Source organism: Kryptolebias marmoratus, linkage group LG4, assembly GCF_001649575.2.
Source record: "Kryptolebias marmoratus isolate JLee-2015 linkage group LG4, ASM164957v2, whole genome shotgun sequence".
In the NCBI taxonomy this organism is placed as follows: Eukaryota; Metazoa; Chordata; class Actinopteri; order Cyprinodontiformes; family Rivulidae; genus Kryptolebias; species Kryptolebias marmoratus.
The window spans coordinates 11,160,570-11,179,086 of NC_051433.1; the positions used below are offsets into that span (position 1 = coordinate 11,160,570).

At 40.4% G+C, this 18,517-nt stretch overlaps 1 protein-coding gene across 6 annotated transcripts in view; it reads left to right on the top strand.

Annotated features, from left to right (window-relative positions):
- Positions 1 to 262: 262 nt before the first annotated feature.
- The window catches only part of cacna2d2a (calcium channel, voltage-dependent, alpha 2/delta subunit 2a), a 146,844-nt gene continuing 128,589 nt past the window's right edge, over positions 263 to 18,517 (top strand). For all 6 annotated transcript variants that reach the window (XM_017408346.3, XM_017408348.3, XM_017408347.3 and 3 more), the window contains exons 1-2: positions 263 to 602; positions 4,172 to 4,253. In XM_017408346.3, coding sequence (XP_017263835.1) covers positions 487 to 602; positions 4,172 to 4,253 — 198 coding nt within the window. In that variant the 5' untranslated portion in view covers positions 263 to 486. The remainder of the gene's footprint in view (positions 603 to 4,171; positions 4,254 to 18,517) is intronic.

Sequence of the window (18,517 nt, forward strand, 5' to 3'; positions counted from 1 at the left end):
ACAGCCCTTAAGGTTTTACTTTGAAAGCCGTAATGGAACCACTTTGATGGCGTCAAGCTTCACCGTGTTTGGATGTTACATTGGAGACAGTGGAGGAGGGAAGGGGAAAAAAAAGGGGGGAGCGAATGTGCGCGGTGGTGGAGAGAGGGAGGGAGGACAGCGAGTGCGCAAACAGGCAGCCAGGCAGGCACATCAGCACCAGCGGCTGAGCATCTTCCTGATCCTCGTTTACCCACCTCCCCCCCCTCTCACCTCACCCCACCCCCCCACCTCCTCCTCCCCCACCACTTGCGTTATTACGCAGCCAGCTCTGCGTGTGCGCCTCCGAATTGAGACTTCACTGCTGGGGCTGAAGTGTCCAGAAAGCCTCCGCCAGGCAGCCAACCATCACCTCGGGCTCGGTTATTCTTAGCTCAGGCTGCGAGGAGACTGTCCTTCCGGTTCCTTCTCTTTATTTACCCCAGTTTCTTGAATATTTAATGGAAAATGGCGATCTGCGCGCAGACGCTCGGTGTTTTCTGCCTCTTCACAGTCCAAACTGTACTTATCATATGCGTGTCCACGCCGACAACCGGAACCCACCTCTTCCCCCAACATTACACGTAAGTACTTTCTTTCTTTCTTTTTCTTCTTGTTTAAGGAGGAGGGGGTTGAGATAAACTGAACTAGGACAGGTGGCCCCTACGAGAGCCTGCACGCAGCGCCGTTTGTAGCTCGGAGGAGCTGATGTTCCCTGATGTTCAGCAACACACGCAGCTTCCGCGTCTGATGCAGCATCCTGGGCATCCTTCTCACCCATCACATGGAGCTGTTTTTATGTTCAAACACTCAAGAGGAGACAGTGGAACGATGCCTCGGTGTCTGGGTACCGCACAGTCAGCGTGGCCGGACTGATCTCCTTGTTTTAAACTTGAGCTTTTTGTTTTCGGAAACTAAAAATAGAATTGCGTCCTGCTGAGAACGAGGCGCGCTTTAGGTCAGCAACGCAGTTATGCTCCATCTAAAGGATAAACCAGGAAGGCACGAAGCTCCACGAAGCAAGTTGGACTTATTCAGCGTGCATCTGTTGGGAAATACTTCTCATAATTATGTCCAAAATGTGCAACATCAAAAAAAAGTTTAAGTATTTTACCGTGAGAAGCACACGCAGGAAGCAAATACGTTTTGGTGCAACAATTCACCACCTGTGCCTCATCCAACTTGGATAGTTTGACAGTATCTCAAAAACACGAGTTTTAAAGTGTCTCTTGGATCAGATGAGATTGGAATTTTCTTCCATAATGAACCCTCAGAGTGTCAGAGCTGCTTGGAGTGTTGCTTCAAACTGTTGCTTTTTTGTTTGTTTGTTTTGCTGTCCTGATGTGGTCTAATTTCATCTGATTGGTCAAACACATAACAGACATGAAGCCAAATGAATCCTCTATGTTGCTTTTACCGGATTATCTCTTGAAAATCTACATGTCCAAGGTGACTTTCAGAAGGGGGGGAAAAAAATAAATTTGTCCTCTAAATGACTGTCATTGACTCAGATCTACAATTAGCTGGATAATTGACGTGATTATTTTAAGCTCTATAAGGAAAAGGTGACACAGGTAATTTGCCTTTCTGCAGGTAAAATCACATGCTTGTTTGAATGCGAGCAAAAAAAAAAAAAGACTGAAATGTTGCAGCCAATTATCGTTTTCCTTTATGCACTTTTCTAAACTGGATTAGTGTTACTTTTTTAATCCTAAAACAATCTTTTTACTTGCTTCCCCCTCGAGTCTGTGGCGTCCTTGTTTAAGTCGGTATTATATTCACTCCCCGCTTGGGATTTACAAACTGGGTTTTGGGTCACCCAGATAACTGGTGTTAGCCAGAATTTGCCACATAATAGAAGTGTGTGTGTAAGTGTGTCAGTCTGTTGCAGACAGCGCTTAGATTTGTGTGTTCCAGCTGAGGACGTGGGCCTCTAAGACGAAGCTGGATGTCCTAAAGGTGTGCATTTAATCACCTCGACACCTAAAAAACATGGTCTAGTTTCATGTAGTTATTATAGTGCTGTAATGCTTCCGTTTCTGGCAGAGGAGGTTACTTCTGCGTTTTTAAATGGTATGAAAAAAAACAAACAACAAAAAATAAAAAAACAGGTCAAATAGCTGCATTCTAAACTGATTTTTTTTCTTCACAGCACATTTTAGGAAAGTAAAATCTTTTCAATAATGGTAAGCTATCAGCAGCAATCTCACTAAAATGTTATTTCCCCACATAAAAAAAAAAAAAAAAAAAGGAAAGCCAACCTTCTGGCCTAATAGATATTTGAGCGTGGCAGTGATGAGATCCATTGCAGCAGAATGGACACGGTGATGTCGCTGGCACACAGGTCTCCCATCCAAACTCATTTCATCACATTTTCTGCTTTTCCGTAATGTTTGGGGAACATAAATCATATGATAAGAAAAATGCATCAAAAAAACCACTAAAAGGCAAATGGCAACATGTTAATACTACACCGAGCCTGAGAGCATCAGTTGCCTTTAATGGGCTGAACCATGACAGCTTCTTTGTTTTAAAGAGATTTCACAGCTTTTATTACACAGAAGGTCTCTAAGCACACATTTAGCATCAGTAGCTCAGTAGGGCATAAAATTTACCAAACAGCCGTGTCCTGATATCTCAGTAGTTAGGCTGGATGGGGAGTTCTGCATGTTGGAGATTGTAGAATATCATTTTCTGTTCACGTTTGCCTTTCAAAACGAATCTCAAGGTATGTTAAAGAAGTGACGAGTAAATTAGGCCCACCTTATGTGTTTATGTGATGAAAATAGAAACATATAAACAGGAGAAAGCATGATAATTGAACATTTGGATGTGAAATGACAAGATTCATTGATATGAAACAAGTTTATGTCTAAAATGTATCACACTATAGATGCTTTTACTTGACTATTTTGCTCCTAAATTTATAATCTGGAAACACAACCTCTCTTGCAGCAGCGTGAGCATGCAGGATTACGATGTCCAGAAACAATATAGGAAAAACATGTAAATGTCTCGTATGAAAGAAGTTGAATTAGAAGCCCACCTGGCTTGGAGGCAGAGGGAAAGCCCTTCACTGCTCTTCTGTGCGTTTTCCAAACTCTAAGCCTGTTTTTATTTCATATTGAAGTGACCTTTTCATAGGCAGCGACTTCTCCTCAGTGGTCTCCTTTTTAGAAGCACTCCTGTTTCCTGTTAACCCGTCCCTGTAAACGCAGCAGACTCCCTCTCTGGCTGGTGTGGTTTGGGTCTGCTGTCTCCCTCCTGATGGGGCCCGCTGCGGCTCGGCGATTACGGCGAGCGCTGTTTGGCATATTTGTGCAGTTTAATAACTCTATCGTCCCTCTTGTCTGCTGAGCAAATCTGACATTTGAAGATGACATTTGTTTCTGTCAGCGTATTAAAAGACAAGCGGCTGCGTTGTGTTGTGGTGTTGATGCTAGTGATTAGTTATCTGCAAGGCTGCTGAAAAGAAAAGGTTGGCTCAGAGTCAACGGTTGGCCAGCAAAAGGATGGCAGAATTTATTCATCTGATTGCCAAAGGCTTTCAAAATGTTTTCCGAAAGCTTTTAGATTCCCTTCCTTGGACGTGGGCTGTGCATCACACATCCAGGCTGTCAGGTTGACTCCTGCTGCTTCTTTAAAATGATCCAGTGAAAATCTGGATCCATTAAGTCATTTGTTGCTTGCAGAGAGATATAAAGTGATGAGCTCCAACCGTTTGATCTCTTAATTCGGATCTTGGCTCCCTCTAACGGAGATCAGCTCCTGCTTAGGGTGCACTTCTGTCAGACCAGAGCAGTTTTTATTGCTGAGCTGCTGATCCCGTCCGAGGCAGGACGGGCACGTCCGCTGCCCGTCCTGCCAGGGCCGACTAAACGAGAGCAGAGCTGCGACGGGGAAAGGAGGTGCTGATGAGTAACTTGGGACAAGGATACTTCCTGGTAGGAATGAGGAAACGTAGGGGAAGGGTGTGGGAGTTTTGCCAACACGACAGAAGCTACAGAAAGATGGGAGCAGACTCACTTTCCCAACACTGTGAGCACACTCACTCACATGCAGTGGCAGAGAACCTGAAGCCCTGCGTGATGACGTCATCGGGGGGTTAAGTGTTGAAGGTTACAGATTGAACGTGTTTAATTTTATTTTCCAGGGTGATTCACTGGGCTGGGCGCATTGAGAAGGAGCTGGAAAAGGTTCTGCAGCACGTTACAGGAACCCAGCACATGAGAGCGGTAAGTTGACGTCATGCTAGCATGTGACACGCTGCATTTGCCTGCATTATTAACCAGGTCCCACCGGCCTCGGTTGTACCACATAAGAGCCTGTCTCTGAGGCAGCAGGTCCGTGTTGATCTTTTAAAATTTGCTCTAAAAAATCTATTTCACTGAAGATACTTTCAGTCTGTCTGAAACTTATGAATTGCTTTACGGAAATGTCTCAAAGTAAAAATGATATGAAACCAAATAAAGTTATGTTACTGAGTCACTTGTTCAAATGTTTTTTTTTTCTCTCCATCCCTGTATCTGTTTCTGCATCACATGTGTGTTTCTAGTGGCAGGGCAGATGGTTGAACAGAGTGTTATTGACACCGTTTCTTCATACTTCAGCCATGTGTGCGGATTTGCCGCGCTCCCAGGGTTTGTAATGAACCCTGAGATAAATGCTTCATTATTGCTGTTTGGGTGAGTGTGATTCATCCGGCCCGTACGACGCCTGTGGCTTTAATGCTCGCTGTAACAGTGGGGTTGTGCGATGGCTGGTGGTACGGCGGCGACATTGATGGATCCCAGAGAGGAGGAAGCGAGCTGACATAGATTGTTCTGGTGTAAAGGGTAATGACCATTATGGGATATAAGGCAGAAGCTCTGGGTGCATGATAAAAGAGAGGTTGATTTTTAGCACTTATCCAGTGTAAACAAAACAGAGCAGAGTGTTTATCTGTCAAAATATTTCTCCTTCGCAGTTTGTGTGAATGTTTTCTTTTTTTTTTGCTGTTTCCCCACTGAGTGGTGTTGATATCTACCCAGCAGTCGACGTTTTAAGTAACATGGTTTCAAGGTGAAAACAGATTGCTGCTGTTTGATAAAAATTTTGCATCTCCAAAACGTTGGCATTTTACAAGCGGTGAAAAAACCCCCACTGATTTGGGTTTGGTATGCTCTTGATGCACTTTGGAGATAATCCAAGGGATGTTTCTGAATTATTTTTTTAACAGCATGATGGTTTAAAGAATTGTATCACCTCATAAAGATACATTTCATCCTTTAACCAATCATAAAGGGTAATACAATCAGCAAATTTGCAGAGACATTTTGATTTGTGATACAAATTTTTCATAGTTTGGGGTTATAACAAACTATACAATTTTTTTTTCTACATTTTGTTTACTCTTTCATTTACTTGTATTTGATTTTTTGAAGTCGGTCCATCTTCATCTTAGAAAACAGTATCAAACAAAAAATCATCACAAACACATTATGCAAAGATGTTTCCAAGACAAAACCCAGAACACAAATTAATCAGGTAACACACATACAAAACTGGAACTGGATAATGTTTGGTTTATCTATGAAAGTTCAAAGTGTAACTCTATTTTAATAAATATATAAACAACAATCATAACTTCACTAATGAAACCTTGGTTAATTATTAATTTACAAATCATTATTTTCTATGATATTTAGAAGGAAAGACTAGCGATGGTTTAATAGTTTTAAGCTTTTGTACCACTATAAAGCCATCTACAGCAAGTAAGATATTAATTGTTTATAACTGTGCTTGCAAAGATCTGAACTATCTCTTTAAGCTCCTTCCTAAACTAATTGACTCAACAAGTGTCTGATCTGTTCTCTGTTAGCCAAACCCAGTGAGGCCAGTCTCTCTCTAAAAATATTGCGTCCATCTCAGTGATGACTTGTGTTGGGTGCCCATATGGCTGTGTGTGCATGTGTGCGTGTGTGTGTGTGTGTGCGTGAGCTGGCCTGACTGTGTGTGCACAGACTGTGTGTGAAAGAACATTTATCATTGCCCCAAACAGGAGTCGTCACAGGGTGTGCTAAATGGCCCAGCATGCCTAGAAAAGCCATTTTCTAAATGGATGCCTCTCTCTTTACGTGTGTCTGATAGAAATCTTCCCAGGGCTATGCCGGCTGGTAACAAGATTGCCTCCCTCTGCGCCCCCTTCCTTTTTCATGCGCAGTTTGTTCTCATATAGACAAAAAAATGTAAAGTGCGTGCAAATTATTTTTGCGTTTGTCTTACATGGAGGGAGACAAGGGAGCTAAGTGGAATGTAATGTGGTCGGTTCCGTTTCTCCTTGGTTGAGATCTTAGTTGTTTGTTTTTTTTGACAAGCAAAGTAGCGGGCGGGTGTGGGAGTAAGGGCAAGACAGGGCAGCAAAAAAAAGAAAAAAAATTGCTGGATTTGTTGGCAATTGGGTTGATTTTAATGTGAACCATTTTATTGGATGTGTTTTAGCTTGTGCATACTGAAAGTAAGTACAACTCAAGTTGTTTAAATGGCTGAAATTGCTTTCTAATTTGCTCTGCCCGGGTTTGGTCAAGATGTTATTGTTGCCTGGGGGAGTGACAAGAAGATAGCGGGTGACTGATGTATCCGAGGAGGTGGAAGTTTCGAATTGAAGAGTGTGGAGCTCAGAAAGACAAGGAGAGTAGGCGGCTTGTAGAGCTGAGGAGGTGGGCATTTTAAAAAGGGGACGGGGTGTGTGAAGGATGTCTTGACAATCGAGATGGATGCTCTGGCAGTTCTGTGTGTATATTTAGAGTCAAACTCCTTAAGATGGATGAAATGATGGAGGGGAGGGACAAGATTTGGTAAATTTAAATGGGAGCAGACCAAAGCTGTTTATTGTCCTTATCCTGCACATTATCCCGAGCGCTGCTGTGTTTGATGTCTTACATTTTGCAGCGATGGGAGGCAGAGATGGACACTTGCATTGTTTTTTTGTCCCGAGGCTCATACAAAAACAGCTTTAATAGGCACACAGCAGCAGTTCCCCTTCACCCACGTACTGTCATTAGAGATGGTTGATCACACAGACAGAAAAATGTCCAGCAATTTGATTAATGTTTTAACCTCAATTATTTTGATTATTGAAAGCTATTATTACCCGCTGCCATGAAAGATGGGAGACATGTAATTGATCGTGTGTGTTTGTGTGTTCGTTGGTCTGTTTGTTAGCAAAATATCTCATGAATGACGGAACAGATTTGAATGAAAATCTCTGGAAGTAATCTTTGGGTTTACATGTTCAACATATTAACTTTTGGAGTCAACTCGATTCAAGATGGCCACCACAGGTAATCAGCCTTAGTAAAAACAAAAAATCACTAAAACTCAGTGAGCTGAACAGATATTGACCTAAATTTTGACCCCAACACATGCTCCGAGGGCTAACAGGTTATGCAAGATTATTGTTTGGCATGCAAGGAGAGGCAAGAACATCGTAAAGCACATTTCAGCAACAGGGCAACTTAAAGTGCTTTTCATAAACTATTAAAAACAAGTGACAAAATGCAAAAGAACAAAAAAATCATATAGAAAGTTAAAAATTACAGACACGTGTAAGGTGGCAGATGAAAAACATTTTTTTCAAGAAATTATAGTTTTACTTTAATAATTGAGGCAAAAATTCTGAAAAAAATGAGTTCTATGTTAATAAAACTCAGGTTTAATGATTTTAATCTTTTTGTAAAACTCAAAATAGGACAAATAAATATAATAAATGATGTGCTTCAAAAGACTAATGTGTAAAAAAATGTTAACAAGAATATGCAAATAAAGAAGATTTTGAATACAGTTCAAAATGTTACAAAAAAATGTAAAAAAAGTAAAATAAAATCATGTGAAAATGTAAAGTCAGATAAAACAAAAGCCTGATCGTTGGTCATCACAACCTTTTATAAATTCATTTGATCTTTTCATTGCTCTGTAATATATTTTAAACATGTGTTATTATATTAAAAACCATGTAATGTGTATTTTACATCAAATTTCTTACTGTCCTCTTCTTTTTTGGCCTTAAATGGTAAACTAATACTTCAGCCACATTCAGCAAGTAGGAGTTGTGCCTTTCTCAAAAAGCTCCCACCAAAGCAGATCTCATGAGAAAATCTAACATAAATATCATAAACTTCAAGAAAAGAAACAGCTTTTTAAAACATTTCATTAGGAGTGGGCGTTAAAACCTCAACAATATATATATATATATATATATATATGACATTTCCAGAACACCTGTAATCACAATATTTATCTCAATAGAATTTATATCTATGACTAGTTTTATTATGTAAAGATATGAAAGGCATATCTTTTTTTTTTCTATGGCTTTTTGTGCATGATAACAATGTGAATCTGTTGCTATAGGTTGTCTGAAACAGCAGCCCTTTGGTGCATTTGTTGAATCATTGCTAAGTCGCTTGTGCTTTAAGTTTGTTTGCTCAAAATCTTATCTATAAGGTAACAGGTAACTGCAGCCATTACACAGTGGTATAAAACAAGAGCGAGATTCTCTACTGAAAGGATGTGAACCATTAAAATAAAGTGCTTCAGTAAACATATTTAGCTAATATTGCTCTCCTGTGTTTTACTGCACTTTTCACAAACAGACCGTCTCGTGGTGTCAGGGCAATTTCCACAGTACGAGAAGAACAAGGCCCTTAAATGATGTTTCTCTGCTACAAGTTGAAATCGCTCATTCCCTGCCCCAAATCAAATTTAAATTTATTTAAATATGAAGAGTCTAGTCAGCATGAATAATTTAGGTTGTTGCACATGGCTGATCCCGAAGCTCCAGCCTGACACTTCCGCGGCTCTGCACTCGCAGGGCGTGTCTGCTCTGACTCCACGCTTTGTCCTCTCGTTGGTTGCAGCTCATGACGGTCGGAAACCTGAGAGCAGCGTCCAGATCGGTACGCACAGATGAGAACGTGAGACAGTCTGCCATAGGAGAGATGCAGAATGTTAATAAGTTTTTATACAAGCTTCGTGTCTTCATGCATTTTTTTTTTTCCTGTGATTTTTGTCCGTCATATCTTCTTAGTGTTTTGCCAACAGTACATCAGTTGGCCTGCTGACCACATGCTGGCTGAAGGTTTATCTCAGTTCTGCACAGACCTTCTTGCCTCTAGTGCTGCCAGCGCACGTACAAGCTCATGACTGTTCCATTTGATCACCACAGGTATGCATTTGTTACTTAAGGGCAATGTTATATTCAGGCTGAAGACAATTTTCGGATGTCTCTTCGCCTCCTCTGTGTTGCTTCCGGCCAGCACAGGCGAGCCCAACAAACAGATATCTCTGTAAAGTGCTCCGGTGGTTTTATACGGTATCGCTGACTGCAGAATTTTCCAATAATCTGTCTCAAAAGCCCAGTGCTGCACCAGACATCATCACTCCTGCTCTCACTCCTCTTTTTCTAAAATTGATGTCAGCTTTAACCCCACCACCCACCCACCCCGCCCGCATGCTGATCCATCAGTAGACATTTATCAGGGTGGGTTATTGGAGTGCTGGTGTGGAAGGACACAGGAGTTGAAAGTTCCTTCTCCCACCAAGCAAAGTTACCTTTAAAGGAGTGAGAGAGCGCGTGCTCTGGGCTCCCCCCCCCCCACATATAACCCCCTTTTATCGTCTTGTCTGGACATTACAAAAGAGCTGCTTCTTATCTGCTTGCATGAAGCATCACAGGCTATTTCAGCATCGTGGCTCTTACGCTCTGCTTTTCTTTTCCCGGTGGCTTCCCTGAGTCATTACGGTGATCAATTCACACTGTTAGTCACTCTTTCTAATACCCGTTATGTTAGTTAAAATTGATGATCAGTTAATTACAACCACCGATCCATTTGATGTCTTTTAATGTGTTTATTTTAAGACATTCGAACTAGATTAAGACAAAGCAGAGCATTAAAATTTTATTACAGATTTGAAGTCGTTTCCGTGTCTACATTTTTCATTTCTGGAGCTACAAGACGAATGTTATCTTTAGTGGAGATCATATTTGTGCTCTGCGAGGTGCCAAACTTTTCTTTTATCCTCTGGGGAAACAGGCAGGAGCGCCTCCAGTAAGTTTTCAAGGGGGCGGCCAGATGGGGGCCACTGATAATCTTTGGGTGGCACACCAAAACCAAAAGTCACGACAGAGTTTCAGGAGTTTTTTTCTTATGCTGTTGCGGTATAAGGCTGACTGACAAATAACTGCAACATGGGAGTAAAGTAAGTCCATAAATTTCTGTTTGATAACAATAATAATAATATTTTGTTAGAAATACTAAGTGAGCTAAATGTGAAAAAACAATCCTGTCCAAGAAAGGAGCTATTTTTTTACATTTATTCTTTTATGTCAGTGGCAAAGTGATTAATATAAATAATATTAAATAATTTAAATGAAATTTATGAATTCTGTAATTAAAGGGGATAGGAAAATGTTTTGCTGGATTTTTATTTTTGTATTAATGTTTAAGATGACACCCCACAGGAGTTAATAGCAACATTTTGATAGATATTAAAAACAGCAAAAGTCAATTAATATTAACAACCCAGACGGTCAAATAACACTAATGATGATATATTGATGCTGCAGTGAATTGTGCTCCACCAGTTTCACACTTATCCACATGCGGATGCATTTGAGTTTTCAGACAACCTGTTAGCCCATCGTCTGGGTTTCGCGTCAGGGTTGTAACAGCTTAGATATGCTCTGTTAGCGATCCACTTTTTATTTTGTTTGGAACCCAGCGCTTCCCTGTTTGTGGGCCAACTCTACTATTTGCTGTGTGTTTACCCCAAACGAGAAACAAAACACACACACAACAAAACCCATCGTGGACGTTAAAGGCATATAAAACGGGTTGTCAGCTCCGTGTGAAGGAGTGTGAGAGCCGGTCGACACCATTACGCCCCAGCCTCAGCCTCCCCTGGGCTGACAGGAGAACAGGAGGACACACAAACGCACTGTATTTATTTTCCTGCCTTTTTATTGGTTTTCTGACACCGGGGAAGGTTACAAGGATTCCTCAGCTCCCTGGCTTGATGGCTTGGCCCTGGTTTGCGGTGTTTATATAAATGAAAATACATATATCTTCCGAGTGCAGCCCTGCATGCAGATAACCACGGGTTAGCGTTAAAGGAATTACTGAAAATAGCTTCGCAATGAAAATGTGACGGTTTAAAAAACATAACTGCTTTATATAAAGCTATTTCACTGTCTGCTCTGGTTTATTATCTTGTTAAAAAATATTTTTTAGAGCTATAATCAGCTTCTAAATCGTTATGCATTCATTGTATTACATTGGTTTCTTGGTATGTCGTTTTAGCTGGGAAGTTGTCAAGTTTTGGGCATTTTCTAGTTATCTCTGCCATCACAATTGCCCCCTTCTTTTTGCTCCTTCGGGTTTGATTGCTTAATCTTTGAATAAAACCAGCTAATTGAGATGAATACCACCAACCTTGAAGACACAGAGCTCAATGGAGGATGCTGTGTTTGTGTTTTCTGTGGTCATCTCTGTGTGCAGCAAATTACCTGGATGGAGCTGTAAAAGCCCACTGGGGGGGGGCAGCCTCTTTAATGTCAGCACAGATCTGACAGAGATGGTGGCAGCGTCTGAATCTCACCGACGTGCCCTCTGCTACTTTTGGGGCTGCATTTGTGTAACTAATTGCTTCTTGATGAATTCAAGGACGAACAAAAAGCCAATGCATCTATGTGACTTGTTTGCTTTGAGGAGCGGGATAAAAAAAACAGACCTTGCACTTTTTAAAAGGAAGACAATAAAGCATTCTGTGTCAGAATAGGATTAGGGGTCTGCTAAAGCTCCAGCCCTGTCAGGGAGAGATGCTCTATTTTTGCAAGCGCTGCAAATCTTTTTTCCTTGTCTCCGTCTTTCTGTTTTATTATTTTCAGAGTGTGTGCTTCACATTGCTCGTGTAAGTTTCAGTTGCCGTCTGTTTGATGTTTTGGAGAGTGGATGATGTGTCTTTGGTGCTATCTGTGCTTGACAGAGAGAAACAACTGGGTAGAGTTACCTGAGTGGGCTGCAGTGGTAATGTAGAGTGGCGTGATGCCCCAGAAAATTCCAGGTGTGAAGAGCTTTATTCATTCCACTGGAGTACTTCTGCACGTGCTTTGTAGCTGGGGCGTTTCGTTTCCATTGTGATCAAAATATATGCTGATATATATTTTCTGGTTGTTCTTTTGTTTGTGCATATGAGAGAATTTGTGAACGCTTTAGAGGTTTTGTCTTCCTCTTCTTCTCCTCCTCCTCCACCTGCACTTGTCTGTGATTGATTGGTCACAGTTCTGAATAAGTTTAATTGGCTTCCCTCAGTGGTGGGTGGTTCTTAAGTGCCGAGCTGCTGTGGAAGACTTAGAAAAGTGTTTTAATTTATGATCATGTAGGCAGTAAGGATTCTCCACAGCTATCTGAGAGGGAGCTTCACAAGTTCAATTTAAGCCCTTTTTAATTCTGCTCTGCAGATTGTAGTGACCTCTGCGTTGTTCACAGTCTTTTTAGCGTTCTTTAAAACCTGGAGGTGAGGTTTTCCCCTTCCTCTACACTTATTCCTCCCTCTTTTCTTTTGAGTTTAGAGTTAGACTAACTCCAGACTCTTCCCCTGGATCTTTTCTCAAGTCGCCATTGTTTGACAGGATTTGTGATCAACAATACAGTTATGACATTAATGGATAAGGTTTTTGCTTTTTTGGTCAAATCGTGAAGATAGTGTGATGCTTGATCTCATGTGATATTGTAAGGTCTTGCAAGATGTGTTAGTACTTGTATGTGTTGAGGAAGATTATCAGCTACTATCACATCAAACTTTGGCTCAATATCTGTAACTCTGACAAAGTTAAAGCCATTTTTGTGTTGGCTAAGGTCAGATAGTTGTGGCAGGCATCTTGAATAGGGCTGACTTCATCAGTTGTGGAGGTACAATCAGTGATTTCTGTCTAAGTATCATTAAAATTTGCTAAGTGATTCATGAAACATGTTCCTGACAAACAGCGTTGACACTGATAGTTAATGCTAAGGATTTGGCCCAATATGTAGAGCTCAGAGTGTGTGTTGAGGATAATGCTCAGCTACTATCACACCAAAATATCTGTACATTTACATGTATTAAAGTTATTTTTGTGTTTCCTAATGTCAGTTGGCCTTGGCAGCCATCTTGAATTGGGTTAATTTCAAACCTTAATCAGTTGTAGATGTACAGTCAATGGGTATTTTCTTACAGTTTCATTATAAGCTGTCCAGTGGTTCATGAGGTATTTTAACAGAATACAGCCCTGACTCCAATAGGTAATGGCAAAGTATTGAAAACAAATCCTGTGCACCAAATTATAGCTTCATATATATAAAAAAACAACTTTTGAACCAGTTGACAGATTTTAAAAGAAACTCTCATTTTATTGAGAAATCTCATTCAAAATGTCTGCCACAGCTAAGCAAAGGTAACTCAGCCAATTTTCTGCTTACACATACTTAAAAATTTAGATTTTAAACTTAATCATGCATTTTTCTGAAGAACACTAGTTTCATGTTTTAGATGTTTTCCTGCTTCAACACACCTGAGTCAAATGAACAGGTGATTAACCAGCTTCTGCAGAGCCTGATGACAAACTAATCAGGTTTGTTAAAGAAAGGAATCCTTTAAAACATGCAGGACAGCGGGCCCTGAGGACAAAAGTAAGTTGAAAACTTAGATGTTTATTTAACAAAAAACACGTTTATCTTTTTTTCTTAACCAAAGTGCTGTTGGGGTCTTGACTGTACTCCTCATTGCATCAAGATGTGATCTTCTGTTTGTGTTGAGACTGTCCTGGCAAAGTTCAAGAGAACGCATAAAATGCTTAATTAGTTTAAAATGTAATTTTGTTTAACTGGTATAGTCACATTTCTCCTCTTGGATGTACTCATTAATATTACAAAAGGAAACAAGTACTGTTTTTTTTTCTTCTTTTTCTGACCATTAAAACTTGTGGACCTGAGAGAGTCCCGTAAATGCAGGCGAGTATAAAATATTGATGCAGCTTAAAGCAGGAAATAATAAAATACCTCACCGGCACATATTAGAATGATTGCAGGAAAGGAGTGCGTCATTACTTCCCCCGTGTGCGTTGTTTCTCTGTGAAATTGAAAGATAATAAGAGATGTTTTCATTTCTGCCCCACAAAATTATTACGGCTGATTAAAACTCAAACTGTTTAGCAACTTTCTGCAATGTGTTTCGGTGTGTTTTTAAAGTGTTCGGCACCTTCAATTACAGTTTAAAAATCGAAAGAAAACGGCATCATGTGTAGTTTTGCTGTTATTTCCGTCACAAGTTTGAATGCCCTTTTGTTTTTACCGTTTGACATTTTAGCAATCAGATATGTTTTGTATGTGCCAGATCAAATTTCATTCTATTGCTTCTGTATAGCTGCACCATCTGCTTTACATAGGTATTGTGTGTGTAAGCCAGCAGCCTGTTATTGCCTACAGGCAGCTTAGCTTCCATTGTCATGTGAATGCGATGCGAGTGAATGTTTGGGAATGCTCTAGAGTTAAATCCCGAACGGGGGAATGGATTTTCCGAAACACAACAGCAGAAGTTTTTGTTGGCGTTGCAGAGTTCGCCATATGAGCCGAGTACTTTCTGTGTGGTTAGATATACCTGGGCTACGTGATCGGCCTTTTACAGTTTTCGGTCCGACGATGAGAACACGTGCGCGTACGTGTGAGCGAGCGCTTGTGTGAACTCCGGACCAGCAGCTCATTTCACACGCAGGCAGACATCAAAGGCGGTTTGAATTAACCCTGCGTGTCGGGGCCACTCTGCATGCCATTCGCAATTTCACATCTCTGTCGCTCCGGCGGCACCAAACGTACACGGCCATTCATATTGAAATGAACAAATGGAGTTTTGCTATGCACCGAATCGCCATCCTTCGCTGGGGAAAGATAAAACTTCAAAAGAGCAGAGATGCATATGGATCTGTTTGCAGGATTTTTTTTTTTTATGATTTGAGGCAGTGCTCTGTTGCAGGTAAAATGGAGGTGATCTGTGTCTCTGTTTTAAGTCTAGGCAAAGTGCAGGTATCATGTTTGTTAAAGCAGGTCAGTCGTGCTTCCATTACAGCCCTCTTGGTAAACCTGGCTCACTTTCCCCTTCACTAGCAACTGTAGGAATGAAGTCATGGTCACACACATAAAAGCATATGTGACTCACCTCCTTTGACTCACTTTTAAATCCACAACATGAAGCTGTATCCTCATCCAAATGTGTGTTTTTTTTATTGCCCGAAGCCAAAGGCGGAACAATAATGTTTTTTGCCCAAGTGTGCGTGGGTTTTTTTGTACCTCATGAACCACTGAACACATTTTAATGAAACTTTCAGAAAGTAATGATTGGGTTAGCTTGTACAACTGATTAACTTTGAAAGCTAACCTGATTCAAGATAGCTGCCACAGCAAAGCGATTTGAGCAAACACAAAAGTAGCTCAACTCAGCCAGTTTTCCAGATATTGAGCTAAATTTTGGTGTGGTCGTATCTGAAAGTCAACACATAGTTTGAGTAATTGCAAGTCATTCAAGATGACGCTTTGGATTGCATATGTTTTTTTTTTCAGTGTTTGAACAAAATGGGTATACTTCCCTCATTTCCAAATATAGGATGGTCTCAGTCTGAAAGGTGGCGGGCGATATGCATTCCTTCAAGGTATGCTAGGCCTTTAATTTTAATAGTTTTGACTCCAAACCTTTTCTTTTTTTTTCTTGACACTTTAAAAATATATTTCCACCTCATCTTGGCTGCTAATTTAATTTTATATTGTATTTATTGATCTGGCCAACTTCAATTTCCTGGAGCAGCCCGATTCTGTCGCACAATGAAAGTGATAATGTCGATGAACAGGCGGCGATGGCGAGGATGGAAATGGTGATGAAGAGCGCAATGATGATCATCATTTGTGCGGGTGACTGTGATTGCGATGCTGATTAGAGTGGTCTCTGAAGATGGCGGGGGTCGCTTTCCGTCGTCGGAGGTGAATCTGTCAGCTGCACTGTGTACTTTTAATATCCTTCAACCATTAGTGGGCTGTCATGACAACTATTCAGTAAACACATTAATATTTCATTGATCTTGCTGCTCCCCTCTCCTCCCTGACACACTCTTATTGTCTCCTGTAAAGGTTGCTCAGTAATCTATGGAGATCTTAACTCGTCCTGCTGTGTTACAAGCCACCAAACACACACACACCTACACACACATTCTGCTTTAAGTGCTACAGTAAAAAGTCTTTTTGTGTATGCCTGCTAAAATTAACACCACATAGGACAACCGTTTGTATACTCCCACATGCAGTGCGCATGCATTCAAACCTGTGAGCACACAAAGGCAATCGTATCACACTCATGAAATGAACGGACTCGACTCTTAGGTAAAAATTTAAAATTTGGTACGTTTTACAGTTGTGGAGATGCTTGTTTTTTTTATCACATGTAAATAACTAAAAAAAAAAACTAAAATGTGTGGGTATGTGGTTCACCCACATACTGTTTCACATGTGCTTTTCAGTAGGGATCCACTTTAGAAGAACACACAATGGATGATATAACATTACGTAACTCTGTTTGGGCATGTGGGGGCGCTGCACCGACTAAATTTGGGTTGACAGTTAATTCTTAAACAGCAGCTGACAAAGCAATCGTCAGTCCAGACCTACACTTGAGTGTTTCAGAGTTTTTTGACTGCATCAGCAGCTTGTTTTAGCTTTGACCAGGTTCACAACCCGTCCAGTAAACTTTCTCAACCACACTTAGAGATTTATGTAGTTTGGTTCTGTACGAACCTATGGACAAAAGTTTTATAATTACTAGGTTGATTCGCAATTCTGCAAGCTCAGCTGAAGGCACTGCTCGTTTGAGAGAATGTAATTATATTAGAGCCAACAGACTCAGAATATTACGGCAGACATTACTATTCTCTCAGCCCCCTCCTCACACCCCTATCCTAGTTTTCTGCTTTATTTTAGCTAATTTAATTTTCCCTTTCAAGAGTTTTGACCTGTAAACAAATATACAATTCAAATTAAAATCTGGGCAAGCTGTAATACATCGTAGATGCCATCCACCTCATCCGTTTCCAGCGAGCGACATCTCAAACTTTTGTCAGGTTGAAATATTCGGATTCTGGTATCATTTAAAGATTAACCCAGACAAAATTTAGGCACAAGAAAGAAAGAAAGAAAGAAAGAAAAAATCACAGAATAAGACAGAGTTGTTCTCTGGTTAATGCATAGTGACACATAATTTTTATAAGAACCACTAAAAGAAGCTGGACAGGGAGTTTATTTCTCAAGGTTTAGCTGTGGAGATGCTTAGCTCTGTGATGCACCACAACGGCTGTTTTTATAATCAGCTAAACACAAACTGCCCAACAATCTGAACCAAGATTCTTGTTGAAAATATATTACCATCATCAGTAGAAGATGTCTGTGGTAGTTTCCTCCTGAGCTCATGACTGCGGTTTCTGGCTGTTTGCCAGATCAGACGAACTGCTGATGAAGAAGCTTATTGGATTTTTTATTTTTTTCTTCCTTCTTGATCAGTGCTTAGTTTTACTTTTTCTTTTTGATCATTATTCACTGTTGCATTTAGGTTTTGTCCAAAACAAATAAAGCCAAGGTCAGTTAAAGTCCCTCACTAAACTGACAATAATTCTCTGCGATGAAACCTTCCCTCCTCTCCACCTTCTCCTCCACATGTCCTCATAGCTCTGCAGTGCAGGAAAACCAGTTTATCCTGCAGGTTTCAACTTTTAAAAACATTATGTGCTGTGACAATTAGGGCATCATGTTGATATTGATATCTAAGAGGTTGGTAGGATATAATGAAATAGTCAAGTCTTTTGATAGTAGGAGCAAAGTTTTGATTTTTTTGTTTTTGTCCTTCAAAGTGATGTAGTTCATTTAAAATGAAGTATTTGACAGTACTGGGTCCCATTCTTATTCTTTGCATTTTCTACAGCACATATTTATGAAAAAAGCTGTGATTGTTTTTTTTTCATGTTGGAGAAAGTTGGTATAACTTTGCAGCGTTAATTTAATTCAGATGTTTTTGTTGTAATTCGTTTTTGCATGCCAACAAAATAGTAACAGTTCATTGCTTATTGAGCTGACATCTTACTTGAGTCCCATACTTCTTGTACCGTATTAAAATAAGCATTTGTCCCTGCTCACGATGTCGTAAATTTCCCTCGTGTAAATTATTTAGTTGCACTCAGCTGAAATGATTTCGGTGCATTTTTAGACTGAGCGTGTTTGTTTGGAGCTGGGCCTGCGGAGTGAGGAGAGGGATAAAGCTGTTTGTATTGAACAGATTTACCATCAAATGAGGAGGATAAACGCTCCACCCAGGTCTGATTGAACCTCATGATATGATACAGAAGCAGGAATGCAACAATATTACGAGGCGTGTGTATGTGTGTGTGTAGCTTAGA